Here is a 15,626-nt window from a genome sequence, read left to right as displayed (position 1 = left end):
TTTATATATATATATTTTTTTATTTTCTCCTCCTCCCTCTAGAGCACTTTAGTTTTGCACAACACGCATTTTATAATTCTTAATTTATATTCAGCAACGGTGTTTCTCTCTGGCTTTGAGACCTTACCCAGTTCCTCCATCTGATACTTCAAAGGATTTTGTTTTTGCTATTTTCTAGGTTAAAATGGGTGGTTCTCCCTGCATTCAGAAGAAACACAATGTCTTAAAAAAGAGGTGGCCAGCCTCTCGAGGCGGAAATTACTACTGCTGAGTTATAGCAATGCCCACTCCAAGAGGGCGCAGAAGCTGTGCTCCATGGGGCTCACACATGACCCTCCTTCATCCTCACAACCCTCGAATGGCCAAGCTAGGGCTTACAGAGAAGCACAAGTTTTCCTGAGGTCACCAAGAACTAAATCTCTGAGTATCTGGCACACTTTGTCAATTCTGGAGAGCATAGAAATTGCTGTTAATTTATTCATTTATTCAATTACTTAACAAATGTTTCCTAACAGACCATGGAATCTCAAGCATAGCATTGGATGTGGAAAGGCAAACCAGAGTTCAGTTGTGATTCCTGTCCTCAAGGACTTTCCCTTTCAATTTGAAAAAAAAAAAAAAAAGACCATTATGTATACAAAGTGTTTCCATGGATACTTACGCACAGGAGCCCTGAATGGCATCTTCAAATTACTAAATGTTTATAACAGCGACAAAGGGAAAAAATACTCAGCAAGCTCATTAAAAAAATACATATTCTGGATTTATGGCACTGACATTAAGTTACAAAAGTAAAAATCAATCATAATCTTTTTGAAATTTGAGTACTGTGAAATTCTTGTTCTGAAAATTGTCATGGAATTGAGCTTTTATTTCTCATCAGTGCCAGTGTAGCTTGATTGCAACTCTTAATTTAAGGGATCCAGCTTGCAGGGATAACTGGAAAGCTCAGTGGAGAAAACTAGTTATGCTTAAAACTGCTGGTGTGTCAAGGATCAGCAACGGGTCTGATAAACCTGTCAGAATGGCTAAAATCAACAACATAGAAGCAACAGGTGTTGGAGAGGATATGGAGAAAGGGGAACCCTCGTGCACAGTTGGTGGGAGTGCAATCAGGTGCAGCCATCTGGAAAACAGATGGAGTTCCTCAAAAAGTTAAAAATAGAGCTACCCTACAATCTAGCAATCACACTAGTGGGTATTTACTCAAAGAATACAAAGACGCTCATTCAGAAGGAAACATGCACCTTTATGTTTATAGCAGTTTTATTTATGATAGCCAAATTATGGAAGAGTCCCCAAATCCATCAACAGATGAATGGGTAAAGAACAAGTGGTATGTATACACAATGGAATATTACTCAGCCAGGAAAAGAATGAGATCTTGCCATTGGCAACAACATGAATGGAGCTAGAGAATATAATCTTAAGTAAAATAAGCCCATCAGAGAAAGACAAATGCCATGTGATCTCACTCATCTGTGGGATTTAAGAAACAAGCAGAGGAAAGAGAGAGAGAAATCAGGAAACAGACTCTTAACTCTAGAGAACACACTGATGGTCAACAGAGGGGAGGTGGGGGGATGGGGGAAACACGTGAAGGGATGAAGGAGAGCACTTGTGATGAGCCCTGAACAATGTACAGAATTGGCGACTCACTATATGGTTCATCTGAATCTTATATAACACTGTATGTTAAGTACACTGAAATTAAAATAAAAGACTTAATAAAAAAAAAGTCCAACAAAATACATAGTCACTAACCAAAATAAATGCACTCAGGTTTTCAATGGAATGACCGGCATCTGCATTTCATCTCCTGAAAAGCCACTATTAGATGTTAATTGTGTGAAACTACTACTGGGGATGCAAACCTAAGAACGTCTTAAAACAAATATGGAATTCGAACCTGGTAATTTTCCATGAAAGAACTTCAGGGTGTGAAAACAGGGTCCTTTCTCTAGATACTTAGGTAAGGAACAGCATTTATTTATGGAATAGATAACAGACCAAGACAACTTCTCACTTCTGTAGGGTGATCTGAATATCAAGCCAGGTATCAAGGTGGCAGGTGCCGAAAGTAAAGTGAGGGTTTTGCGATCCGCAATAAGACGTGGAGGCCTGTCCCACGTAGGTGATCAGTGTACGTCTCGACACTTAGTCTGTCATCATTGATACTGTTCATCTTAACACTACCTTCGATTCTGTGCTAATATAAATTTCTTAGAAACATGAATAGTTTGGGGTGTCTGGGTGTTTCAGTTGGTTAAGCATCTGACTCCTGATTTAGGCTCAGGTCGTGATCTCAGGGTCATGATCGTGGGATAGGATTGAGCCCTGGGTTGGGTTCCCCACTCAGCAGGGGCGTCTGCTTCTCTCCCTCTGTCCCTACCCCCACTTGTGCTCTTGAGGGCAAACTCTCCCTCTTTCTCTCTCCCTCTCTCACACTCAAATAAATAATCTTTAAAAAGAAAGAAATATCAGTATTTGAAGATACTGTACTTGTTTATACTCACTTAGTACACTGTGTTATAATTTCTATGTGCAGTTCTATTTTATCCTCTAAGATTTTCAGGTCTGGAGAGCAAAAACTGCTTAGCACAATAATCAGTATAGACTTGGTGTTCAAAACACATGCTATGAATAGAATTGAAAGTGTATTCTTAATTTCAAAGTATTTTCTACCTCTGACTGTTTACTTAAAAAGCAGATGAAACACCAATTTCATATTCACCACCTCTACTGGTATGTTCAAATGTATGAAATTTTGCGTATCACATTTCCCAAAATGCAGTAAATCAGTTTCAAAGACATTTTAACACACTTGAGAAAAGGAGCTTCTAAGTGAAAGGTCATTGCTTTCATGTTAACATTATTATTTTTCAAGACCTTATAGTCACAAAAGACTTTATAGGGCCTGTCACAGTTGAAGGTGAAAAATGTTATGATTGCCATTCACTTTTTTATTAAATAAACAGCATTACACAAAAACTATTTATATTAGCAATATGAAACAGAACTCTTATATTACTTATAAAATTCAGGTCTTTTTTCTCTTTTCTTATTTTTCTAGAGTGGCTTGTTTAATATTTCTATTATTTTTGTAGAATATATCAGGCACTGACTAATGGTGGGAGTTCACTCAAAAGTAAAATATTTAAATCTTCATCATTCAGCTATTAAGAGAATAATTAATGTCTATAAAGCACTCAAATTATTCATAGAAAGCATTTTTAGACAGGTACTGTTACTTCCATATGCTGCTTCTAATACATTAAAATAATCACATTAAGGAAAATTTATCTCATTTTTGCTATAATAGTGTTTTCATTGAAAACTCTCTATTTGGGAAGGCAATCTGGGGTATCTCAAAGGAGGCAAAATTCTAGACAATAAAGACTGCATTAAATATGCCCTAAAAGCAATGTTAATAGTTTAGTTCACCAAAATTAACCCATTCAACATGAGTATGATGTTATCCGTTGGCCTACAGTTGGCTAACAAAACCGTCATTTATGAATAAAGTGGAAAACGTGTAAGGATAAAACATAACCCAAGTAACCTAAGCCTACACTATCCTAAGAATCCAAATGATACCGATTCTAAATGCAGATACTGATTTCCACGCCTATTTATAACTAGTATGAGATAAATTGGCAAATAGCACATTTTGAATTCCAGCAACACAAAAAAGCATATGCTTAACTGCGTGTGTGTTCAGTGATAATCCTGCAAAGAGTGTGTGTCCCCGTGAGCACGAAGGGGGAGCACACGAGATGCCTGGGTGAGGACTGGGGGACCTCAGACTCTGAATACGCTGCCCATTGAACTGGGCCATTTGTGAGCATGCAAGGTTCTCTTCCCTACAGTTGAGAGTATTAATCATTGTCTTCCACTTACAGGGGGGTCTGCATCCTCGGCATAAACGGTTGTGATAGGTGTGCCCTTGACAGCATCCGGAGCCACCATCCCTTTGTAGATTCGTTTACTGAACACTGGAGGATAATCATTCATATCCTGTAAAACACAATTAAGAGTTTTAGAGCTTCCGGTGAGAGCAGGTGAGGGACGCAGATGCTAGACTGGCTCCATCTCTTCCTATCACACAAGCCATTTGCCACTGTCAACCTGCCAGCCTCTCAAGTGCATTATCCTCCCTGCACAGTGGGGCCCAAGGGACCTCGCCGAGCTCCACTCCAATATCAAGTGCAGGGGGATCAACTGAAGGCCACTCTGCTCCAGCAAATGCGCTGAAATGATGCCTTCTGGACACAGGAGCTGTGCTCGAAATTCTCCCCAGAAGATACTTCCAGGGGTAGGAGGTGGTTTTGAACTTTGGAAACAGGGATGCACAACTTTTATGAAACGTGCCCTTCCATAAGACAGGTGTAAAAGATGGTGGCTTTTTTGGTTTGTTCTGCTGTTGTTCCTTTAAAAAAAAAAAAAAGCCCTTTAATGTTTCTGTTGCAACTGAAAATTCTGGACATACTTAGCAAAATGGGTTGATTAGCACATTTCAAGTGCAAACTATGAAACAGCCTTTGATGCCATCATACATTTTCACAAATGTAAAGAGGTTAAAGAATGTTTTCCCTATAGCACAATGTCAAGAATGACACAGAGAATTAGATGTTCCCATTGCCAGAAAATAATGGTGATTTGCTGCAGGATTTTTTTCAAGTAACTCTAGAGGCATCTTTTGGGTTGTTGTTGTTACAAACCAGTGATGGAAGTGCATTGTTATTCCTGCAGTGTCACACTCTAAAGAAATATTTATCAAGTCCCTCCCTCTTCTCTTGCTCAGTACTAGGCACAGGGGCCACTGAGTTCACTCCGGAAAATGGTGGCCCTGACATCACGGCACTGACCTGCCACCTGACAGGTAAAGATACGGATTCTGCAGATACATAGTGACTTTGCCTAAATTAATCTACTTACTTGGTGGAGCCAAACTAATAAATCTGGTCCCTGGAGAGCAAGACCATTTTCTCCCCCTACCATTTTATCTTTTATGAAGAAATGTGTTATCTTTTTTTTTCCCCTCAAAAATAATGCTTGTTACCATGGCTGATTCATATTTCTTAATTTTACTCATTTTGAAATAATTACTACATCTCCACATTATTTTGGGTACTTTGGGTCTAAAGTTGAATCTGTTAATTATCTTACTCCCCAGGTCATCTCTTTCTCACTTGCCATCAAAAACAAAAGAAGAAAATTATTCTACGTACTCTTTAATATTTGCTCTGATACAACCATTTCCCCGTACAACGTAAATTGGAAACCCACTAATTAACTGATCATAAACACCTCCTTTGGCAAAGAGGTCAGGATAATTATCTGTTACAGTCAAATAGCACTTGCTTTTATGTTCACAATAGAGTTGACATCTGAGTTGTAAATATGAGAAAACTTGCAGACTTTAATAAAAAAATAAGAGACCTTTAACTGTAAGCAAAACTAAAAAATACAATTTCCTCTGTTTTGATGTATTGTATTCATCACCTTCCATGAACAACAACAAAAAAGCTTCCTTTATAAATTATGACCTTCAGACTCTGAACACGTACATGAACCTGAAGGCTCTCGTTCTCCATAACGAGTGTGGTGTCGAGTATTGATCTTGAGGTTCCAGGCAGGGGGTAAATACGTAAAACATTTGCATGCACGCTTTCTCCTGCTCTTTTCAATAGTGCCAATTAATGTAATGAGTGAATCTTATAACTAAAGGGGTGGAAATCCTTTTGCACCCTAGGTGGGAACTTCTGAAGGTCAGAAAAGAAGGAGCCCAGCAACTGATTTTTTTTCTTGCACGAGATCCAAGGTCACATAAACTCGATATGTTTAATGAATTTTCTTTTCTTCTTCTTCTTCTCTTTTTTTTTTCTTTTCATCTCAAAGGACACTTAAAACCTTCAAGGTATCAAACAATTTTGGATAATTTTATTCTTCGGGGGAAAAAAAAGCCTGTGATTTTCTAGTTATCATATAGCTGCTAACAGCCCTGAGTACGGGGTCCCCCTTTCTTTTCCCAAAGTATTCACTAGATTCATCTTCCTTTTATTTTTTTAATTATTTATTTGAGAGAGAGAAAGAGAGCATGAGTGGGGGAGAGGCAGAGGGAGAAGGAGATGCCCCGCTGAGCAGGGAGCTTGACGGACTTGATCCCAAGACCCTGAGATCATGACCTGAGCTGAAGGGAGATGCTTCACCAACTGAGCCCCCCAGGCACCCCTAGATTCACCTTCTAACTGCATGCATAGTGTTTGTTTTTTTTTTTTAATAATCTGGCCTCACAAACTGATTAGCCACAAACTTAAGGCTGTAGTACATGGAGGCCTCCAAGGCCTGCTACTTCTTTCCTCCACTCCCCACTGGCAGGACCAACAGTAAGTCAATCCTGCCAAGGTGGCAACATTCCCTTTATAGTACATTGTACTCGTTTTGGGGTTACAATCTTTTATTGTACCTAAGAAGCTCTTGCACAGTGCATTATTTCAGATGAGAAAATTTATTGAAATGTGATGCCAACAAGTATAATCAATAGTTCATTATATTTATGCTCCAGGGATGTCTGAAGAAAAATGGACATAAATCTGCTTCTGTGCAAATGCTCTGTTATGCAGCAAACGAAGAAGTTCACCCTCCAAAAAGCAGCTCATTCTGTTGCCCATTTTCCACTAGAGGGTAGTATTGGCAAAAAAAGAAGCATATACTCTTCCGTCCTCTTAACAATTTTATCATAAAGACCCATAATAGTTTGCTTTCTGTGGTTGTAGTTTTTGTTGGTCTGAACAGAAATTGCCATTCATGTTTCCAAAGAGTGCTCTAGATGTTAGCACGGTTCTCATCTAGGACAACACTACGCCCTTCTTAGGGAAAAAAATAATAATAATTGTACTAGTTGATGTATAAGTTGTTTCCATCTATTAAGCAAATGAAAATGCACCTGAAGGTACAGTTTGCTAGAAAGAAGAAAATAGGAGTTCCATTTATTTATTTTCTAAATGAAAGCCTAAGTTAACCAGAGGAACCATTTCTACTTGCAAGACCGCAGCACGCTTTGTAAATGAGCATCTCAGGGGAACAGGCACTGGCTGGGGAGATTGCAAATTAATGACAGGTTTGCCACTAAATGTAGGGACAGAGGGGATAAAGATTCTGATTTTTCTGGAATCACGGGTAAGAACTGTTCTTGATAAGAGACTTTCTGCAGACAGAAGTGTACAAAATGTTTGTGCTCTGATCTTTTTTTTTTTTTAAGGATGAAAATACAGTGAATGCCAGCCCCCATGATCAGCTGTCATGCATGCCCTGTGAGGGACCCGGATGGGGCACCTGTGGCCCGGGTGGCTTCCACTGCTCAGCACTTGCACCTGGAGCTGTCTGCTGTCCATCTCCAAAATGCTTTGAGGCCTGGGGAGCTGATGCCCGTCTTTCCCGGTGCCCTGTGCACCTGACTTCTCTGCCTGTTCCCAGGTCATCTTTCCACTGTTAGACAGTTTCTATGCAATGTCCCAGCTGCTGTTTTTCCTGTTAGCTGCCTTCTGCTATTTCTTCCCTCTTGCAAACTTTACTTCTCTTTTTGGTCGTGTCTGACTTCTCTTCCCTCTCCTTCTGCAGAGGATCAAAAAGGCCCCGTCTCCAGCCAAACAAATCTTTTTTTTTTTCCCCCAAACAAATCTTTTCTTCTGTTTTGCATGGGGTTCTCCTAAGTACAAACTATAAACTGACTGCAATGTTTTATTTTTTTTTTCTTCCTTTATTGGATCAAAACCTGCACGGGAGGCTTCTTTCTTAGAGGTCTGAGTTTGGTTTCCTTTTGTTTTGGTTTTATACCCAAGTACTTAGTTATTCTGGATTTTTTTAGGGGGGCTGCATACCCCTGATGTAGAGGTCATCAAAGCTGTGCTTTGCCACAGTACCAAAATGTACGCAGAGGCATTCAGGTTCACAAATACTGATGGAGCTCCCCCTGGGGATGTGCTTTAGATGTTGGGGATCCTGTTACCACCAAGAGAGGCACAGTTTCTGCTGCTACTGAACTGACAGGTAGGAGCAGAAAGCGAAAATTAAATACATAATGTAGGGTGTGATGACATTTATGCAAGGAGTACGAGGATGGGATGAGAGTGCCAAGTAAGGAGTTGCACTGAACTTCACAGAGAATACATCTGTCTCCATCACTCATACCCCCCGGCAGGTGGGACCGTCCTTCAAGGTCGATGGCTGCAGGAGGAGGAGCACAGCACTGGGTGATCTTGATCAACCCACAGCGATAATATACAATACCGTTCCCATCTGGCTTCCCAGGGTGGGAATGGTAATGCGCGGAGAAGGGAGCTAAGGAGCTTAGGGGTGAGTCTCCAACCGGGAGGCAATGGGCAATTGAAAGCACACGTGCACATCCTGAGCCACATCCTGAGAGGCTTTGAGCCCATTCCGTGTAACTGTAACACCCACCTGGACTTTCCCCGTGTTCACCATAATGACATTACGTGTGCTTTGTGTTTGCTGTGCATCAGGCATTACGCCAGGTGCTTTCGATGTGTCATCTCATTTAACATGTCTGAAATATGTTAAGTCTTTTATTTCTATTTTGAATATAAAGAAATCGAAGCTTAGAGAGGTCAAGCTGCTCACGGTGAGGCAGCTAGCAAAGGGCAGGCCTGTGACCACATGCTGGCATGTCAGACCCTGGAGGAGCCATTCAGATATGTGCACATGAAGAGAAAGTTATAAGAAGATCATATATGTGTATGATGATTGGAGTAGGACTTTCATTTAAAAAAATCCACACATAACTTTTTAAAGGTATCTGTTCAAGAAACTTTACAATTTAACATTTTTTTGAAATTTATTTATTCATGAGAGACAGAGAGAGACACAGGCAGAGGGAGAAGCAGGCTCCATGCAGGGAGACCAACGTGGGATTCGATCCCGGGACTCCAGGATCACACCCTGGGCCTAAGGCAGGCGCCAAACCCCTGAGCCACCCAGGGATCCCCTAATTTAACAATTCCTTCAAGTGGCTATTATATTTTTTCTTGGCAACCTGGTAAGCTTCTAAATGTTGCGTAACACAAATCTATTTCCCTGAAGATAATTTTCATAATTATTTATAAAGCTTGTTTTTTTTTTTTTTCTGGTTAAAAAAGAGAGACTTGTATCAGTTGAATTTGTACACTTAAAACAATAATTGACTCAATATTTAATCCTACAGCTATTTTTCACTAAAACCTAAGAAAGTTTTCCCCGGGGCACCTAATGGCTCAGCGGTTGAGCATCTGCCTTCGGCTCAGGGCGTGATCCTGGGGTCCTGGAATCGAGTCCCGCATCGGGCTCTCTGCATGGAGCCTGCTTCTCCCTCTGCCTGTGTCTCTGCCACTCTCTCTTTCTCTCTGTGCATCTCTCATGAATAAATAAATAAAATCTTAAAAAAAAGTTTTCCCCAAATTTCATTCTTTAGAAAACTAATCCTATCAGAAGCTTTATAAGTAAAATAGGATCCCTTAATCAACTATGGAAAATGTGGGCAATCGTTTTTTATTTTCCTGAGATTCACAATGTGCATCAGCATATGAAGGGCTCCTGTATGAAGGCATCCAGTGGAGACATCTGTTCACCTCTGTGTGTCCGAGTATTTCCCAAATCCATTTGTCTTTGAAATTCTTTGTATATGAGACAACCATTACCATCTCAAGGAGCTTGTGCTGTGAAATATATGCTGAGCGGCCCCGAAGACAGTGCAATATTGAAGGCACAGACTGTAACTCTTTGGAATATTGTATGACTTTGGTGAATTACAGATTTCACAGAATATATTGAGAATCCTGATGCATCAAGAGTGCCCCTCGTCTGTGGCAGCCAACTCATCAGGGATGCCCAGGGACAGGTGGCAGTAGGGGCGGTATCTGCCATCGACAGGGCTTTATCAGCATCTCCTGCCCCTACTGGGAGGCAGTTCTGTTTTGGAGACTTCTGGCAAATGGGAGAATGTGACAGTCGCCGATGAGTAAAAGAATGTAATTGTGAACACAAAGTAAGGCACCTTCCTGGGACTCCCAGGAACCAGTGAGAGATGTTCGAGGAGCCATGACAGAGACCCGCAGAAATGTGAATTATGACTGCTATGAGATACTCCTGTTAACTCTGGGCAGGTACATTTTCATTTGTTTCCTCTAGTTTGGTTGTTGAGAGAAAAATATGCTCCATCTGAGCCATAAAACTCTAGAACAGCAGAGTACGAAGACACTTTACGAAATGATCTGACTCGGCCCCGTGGCACACTCTTCCCGATGCGTTCACATTCTTGACACTTGGCAGTGAATATATGAGAGAGAACATGCCAATATTCTTATCGATAATGCAGAATGTGATAATGTAGGAGAGAATAAAGGGTAATATTTGAAGGCCATAGTCCAAAACTAGTATTTTCTCCAGCTCAATCAACTCTCAGGGAAAAGTCAGCAAGTGGTAAAAAATAACGATCACTTGATTAGCCCATACTCTCCCTAGCTGGCCCATTGAAATCCTCTTTATTTTTATTTATTTATTTATTTATTTATTTATTTATTTATTTATTTTCAATTTTTCTCCCTCCAGAGGAGGGGAAGGAGGATGCCATAAATCCTGAACAGTCCAGAGTTTCCTCTGACCAAATGAAACCCAGGACTCTACCAGTATGCTCACCATGGAGCATCCGTGGCACCTGCCAGGTGTCCACGGTGTGACAAATGCTGCCTTGGTACCAGGCATTGAGTTTCTATCTAGAAAAGCTATCCTCATTCCTATATTCCATGCGTATAGGGACATTTATCTTCCTCCTGGGGAGGAAACATCTCTGAAAGATGAAAACTAGCTCCATCTTCCAAGGCTCACTGTATTTCTCAACAGCCTTGGCCCCTCCAGCACTCCATGCCCACATCTTTGGGTTGTGGCTTATCCTACAAGACGGAACTTTACTTTCTGTGTATTTTCTACATTATATCACAACTCAGTTTGTAAGGACAGATTTTTCTCTGGATTATATGTTTTAAACTGTATGGAATTTTATCTATATGCTTTGGAGATTTACTCATATGATCTAATTTACTATTATATATTCAGTTATTGGTGTATTTAATAAATGTACAGAGGAGAAGGCTTTGTGCTCTGCAACAATTCTGCAACAAAATACATATTATTTGTATGATCATCATAGGTTTTATTCTGAATCACTAAGAAAGCCCTCTGCAAGTGTCTGTGATAAAATTCTGCTTGCTTTCTACTGTAAAAATATCTTTCCTTCCAAATATCACCTCATTTCTCCCATTCTCACTCCAATTATAAATAAGTTTGATGGACTAGATATTAAGCATTTGATTTTTTTTTCTTCTTCTTTTGAAAAGAAAATTATGTTTCTTCTCATTTTCAAAGAGAGATCTTCAAGACACTTTCCCTGTGGTGACTGTTTTGGGTAGAAATATCTCTCAGCAAATACTATGCAATTATGTTATCAGCAAAACAGCTTGGCATACTGCAAGTAAACAGAACAATAACAAAAAATCTGCATGCTTGGGAAAGACCTACATTTGTGGAGAGATAGGAATCATACTCCATCCTTCCCTTCAAAACAGACAAGCATGATATTTTTATGGGGTCCAATATTATGTAACAGTTTTAAAGCTCTTCTCTGTGATAATCTCACCATGAGTGATCCAAAGAAAGAAAAGCAAGTGCCACCCTGCATTTGGGGAAATGTTCTGCAAATCTTATTTAATGCTTATATCACCTTGAAAAAAGAAAGTGGCCTTGAACATGTCTAGAATTGGGGCACCTGGGTGGTGCAGTTGGTTACATGGACGACTCTTGGTTTCAGCTCATGTCATGACTCAGGGTCTCGAGATCAAGTCCCATGATGGGCTCCACACACTCAGCAGAGAGTCTGCTTGAGATCCTTTACCCCTCCCCTCTGTTCCTCCCCCCATGAACATTTGCATCCTCTCTTTCTCTCTCAAATAAATAAACTCTTTAAAAAAAAAACTATAATTGAAAGTTGATTAAATATAAATATAAATATAAATATATGATAAATCAGAAATAATTTAGTTTAGACCTGACCAATGAAAGTGTTTGACTTCTCTAAATAAGATAAAGCAACTGAGACAACAAAAATTAGATCAACACCCTCCTATTTCTGAAGAAGGAACAAGTCCATCGATGTGCAAATCCTTTCCACATGTCGATGTGTTAGATGCTTAAATGACACCCACATATTAAAATAAAGGGGTGGCCAGGGAACATGAAATGCATTTTAAGAAACCGCAGTCCCAGATAGAGAATGAGAGTTATTTAGAGCACATCTTGCTTGATTAGGTGATATTTTTGGACCCAATCTGACTCCAATGACTTCTATAAAAAATATAAATAAATAAAAATAAATTGAAAAAAAAAAAAAAAAGCAAATCAATCTACACTGAATCCAGAGCAACCAACTCAGAGTCTGTGGTGGTTTATAACTCTCCATTATGAACCATATCCATCCTGAGAGACAAGGTCATCTCATTTGAGTATCCATCTGTGAGTCTGGGAAGAATGTGCGGAAGGTGATTAGTAACAAGTCTTTTCTTCCCTTACTGTTCAAACAGTCAAAAAATGGCTATTTTTATATTCTAGATTACTTTTGTGGTCAATTCCACCAAGCCATAGTACTAGGCAAGTGTAGACCAGGTAAGATGGCCTAAGATTTCCCACCTGGTTCTGAATCATTCAGATAGATTGTTGGTTCACTCAGGTCAGTCTCATCATAGCCTTCATTATCGTGTTCCTAAAGTGCTTCTGTAAACAGATTTCTAAATTTCTAAATGTCATACTACAATAGAGTGGCAAAATAGTATTTTAAAATATGAATCAAAGCCCCTCAGGCCATTGGTGATTGTGTGCTATCCCTTGATCCTTCTCCAATCTACTAGAACATCATTGTCTTGGGAAAGAGACACAGAAACTGAAATTCAGGTAACCCAAGGAAGGATTCTAATAGCTGGAATTTCTATCCCCAAAGAGGACTTAATGCTTAATAAAATTTTAACTCCCTGAAATATGTAATTTCTTAAGCTAGAGATACACAATGAAAGAAGCAGGTAAAAAGCCATTTTGGGGTAGCCTGGGTGGCTCAGCGATTTAGCGTCGCCTTTGGCCCAGGGCATGATCCTGGAGACCCGGGATCAAGTCCCACGTTGGGTTCCCTGCATGGAGCCTGCTTCTCCCTCTGCCTGTGTCTCATGAATAAATAAATAAAATCTTAAAAAAAAAGCCATTGTGGATTCCTGAGAAACAAGGAGGTCAAATTCTGATAAAATTCTCCACACAGCTTTCGGGAATCTGAGAATGGAAGGGACTGTCCGAAGGAGTTTAGGGGAAACAGCAAGACCCCAGAGAAGAAATATCATGTGTGTACTTTCAGATAAGCTAGGTCAAGGGTGAAAAGAGACAGTGTAGTAATTTTTGTGTCCTTTTCTGATTGCAGGATTACCTATTAAACAACAAAACAGAATAAAAAACTAACACTCAGACCCAAAGATCTTATAGTTAGGAACATCAGAGCAATTACCTACATGATAAATAATGTCATGCTAATTGTATACTGGTGCAGTCTTTAACAGTCATCTGTGTATTCATACCAGCATTGTATTGTTTAAGAAAGCCAGTAGTATGTATTAGCTATTTATCAGTTGAACTATCAAACAAAAATTCAAAACAGTGATTCTTATTCCACCTTGCCCATATTTCAGTAACCTACAAAAATGAACACAGTAAAAAAAAACAAAAACAAAAACAAAACACCATAAAACAAAACATAATAATAATAATAATAATAATAATAATAATGATAATAAAACTAACAATGAGCACGGTATAAACGTTGTCTATGACCTTGGGTACCTGATGACCTTGTATATATCTACTCCTCTACTTACAGCACCTTTAGGAATTGCAGTCATCCCCAGCACCTGACTTCCTTTCATTCTAAGCAAAAATCCATCTGCAGAAAAGCATTTGTGATGCCTTCTTCATGGAAAGAGGGTTCATTGGGGAAGGAGCAGAGGAATCTGACAGTTTAGGACACAGCTCAGGTGACCTTTACGCTAAAGTTTGAGAACTGATAAATCTCTCCTCGTATCTTCTTTTAAAAGTGTACCTTAAAAATATCTTGAATCCTTTCGAAGTTACCATGTTCTTTCAGGCCATCACCTGGCATAGGTTATGACAATGAATGAGATAAGAAATCTGGAGCGCTAACAAAGTCCTCTTGGTCACAGACCCTGAGCATGGCTGAGCCAGAGCTTGGCTCCAATTCCATCTGATTCCAAAGCTGATTTCATTCCAGAATCTCCGCTTACAAACTAAACTAATTAGCTCAGGGGCCTTAGGATTCTTACATTTTCAGTAATCTATTCTTTTTTAATTTTTTTTTTTAAATTGAGGGGTTTGGATGAAGTTACTATCCCTGTGCTTTGAGATTTGGACTAAATTGTAGTCTGGAGAAATCGTGACTAGATTAAAATCTCAGAGCTAAAGGAACATTGGAAAGCTACAGTGGTTAAATTCTTATTTAGAGTTTCATTCAGATTTGTCCTTTGTACTTAATATGGTCATTTCTCAGGTCTTATACATTCTAAACTCCATGTTGTGGTCTGGTACAACTGTGTTATTATGAATTGTTGCCCCCAGATATTTAGTATGGGACAAACTCAGAAGAGAGTACTGAGCAGTGAACCAGGAGTCGTCTGTGTTCCTTACCTTTACTATCACTGTGACAGTAGCAATGCCAGGTGGCATTGTTCCATAAATATCAAAGGCCTCCACGAGAAAAGTGATGCTTGCTTCCTGCTCTGGAAAGGACTCATAGTCCAAACTCCTTAAAAGGGAGAGTTCTCCTGTAAATGGGTGTAGTGCAAAAAAGTGCTTTACTTCTGGGCTTCGTATCCGGTAAGACACATTTGCTCCAAGGTCGACATCTTTGGCCTGTAACGAGTTAAGCAGAAGGATGGTCGTATCAGAGGTGTTACCAAACCAGAGGAGCGCAAGGCTGATGGAAGTCACGAGTCAGTACCTAGGACAGTGGGACCTTAACGATGACCATAAGGCATGCTTCAGAGAAAAGCATGTTTGTTAAGTAATTGACCAAAGAGAGGAAGGAGAGAATCAGAGACAGAGGAGACAGAGACCCATAACACTTTGTCATTTTTTAAAAATCTTATTACTATATTTATTTTCCCTGGAAAAACACCAATTAAGAGAATCATACTACAGTAAAGAAATGAAGATTCATAAATTATTGTTTATTATCCTGCTAATTGTGTAACCTTGAAAAATAATATTTTAAATAAAAATACATTTTATTGTGTTTTTCACAAACATGATAGATTGTTAAAGGAGTATAAGGAAACTGAGGGCATTTAGTAATAATTTCTCCTTACAAGGATTCTATAATACATTTGTACTATAGTCCTTTCATTTAATTTCTCCTTACAAGGATCCTATAATACATTTCTACTATAGTCCTTTCATTTAATTAACATTTATTGAGTAGTTATTATGCACAAGAAGCATAAGATGACTCAAGACACAAAGCCTGCCCTCCA

The 15,626-nt window shown here is 39.4% G+C and overlaps 1 protein-coding gene across 5 annotated transcripts in view; it reads right to left on the bottom strand.

The window, feature by feature from the left end:
• Positions 1-15,626, bottom strand: part of PCDH15 (protocadherin related 15) — a 743,522-nt gene that overhangs the window by 180,718 nt on the left and 547,178 nt on the right. For all 5 annotated transcript variants that reach the window (XM_041729528.1, XM_041729523.1, XM_041729527.1 and 2 more), the window contains 2 exons: positions 14,782-15,006; positions 3,901-4,017 (listed from right to left, as the gene is read on the bottom strand). In XM_041729528.1, coding sequence (XP_041585462.1) covers positions 3,901-4,017; positions 14,782-15,006 — 342 coding nt within the window. The remainder of the gene's footprint in view (positions 1-3,900; positions 4,018-14,781; positions 15,007-15,626) is intronic.

This window comes from Vulpes lagopus, chromosome 14 (genome assembly GCF_018345385.1).
Source record: "Vulpes lagopus strain Blue_001 chromosome 14, ASM1834538v1, whole genome shotgun sequence".
Taxonomy (NCBI): Eukaryota; Metazoa; Chordata; class Mammalia; order Carnivora; family Canidae; genus Vulpes; species Vulpes lagopus.
Note: the sequence above shows the minus strand (reverse complement) of the source record. Positions and strands in the feature narration are given on the sequence as shown.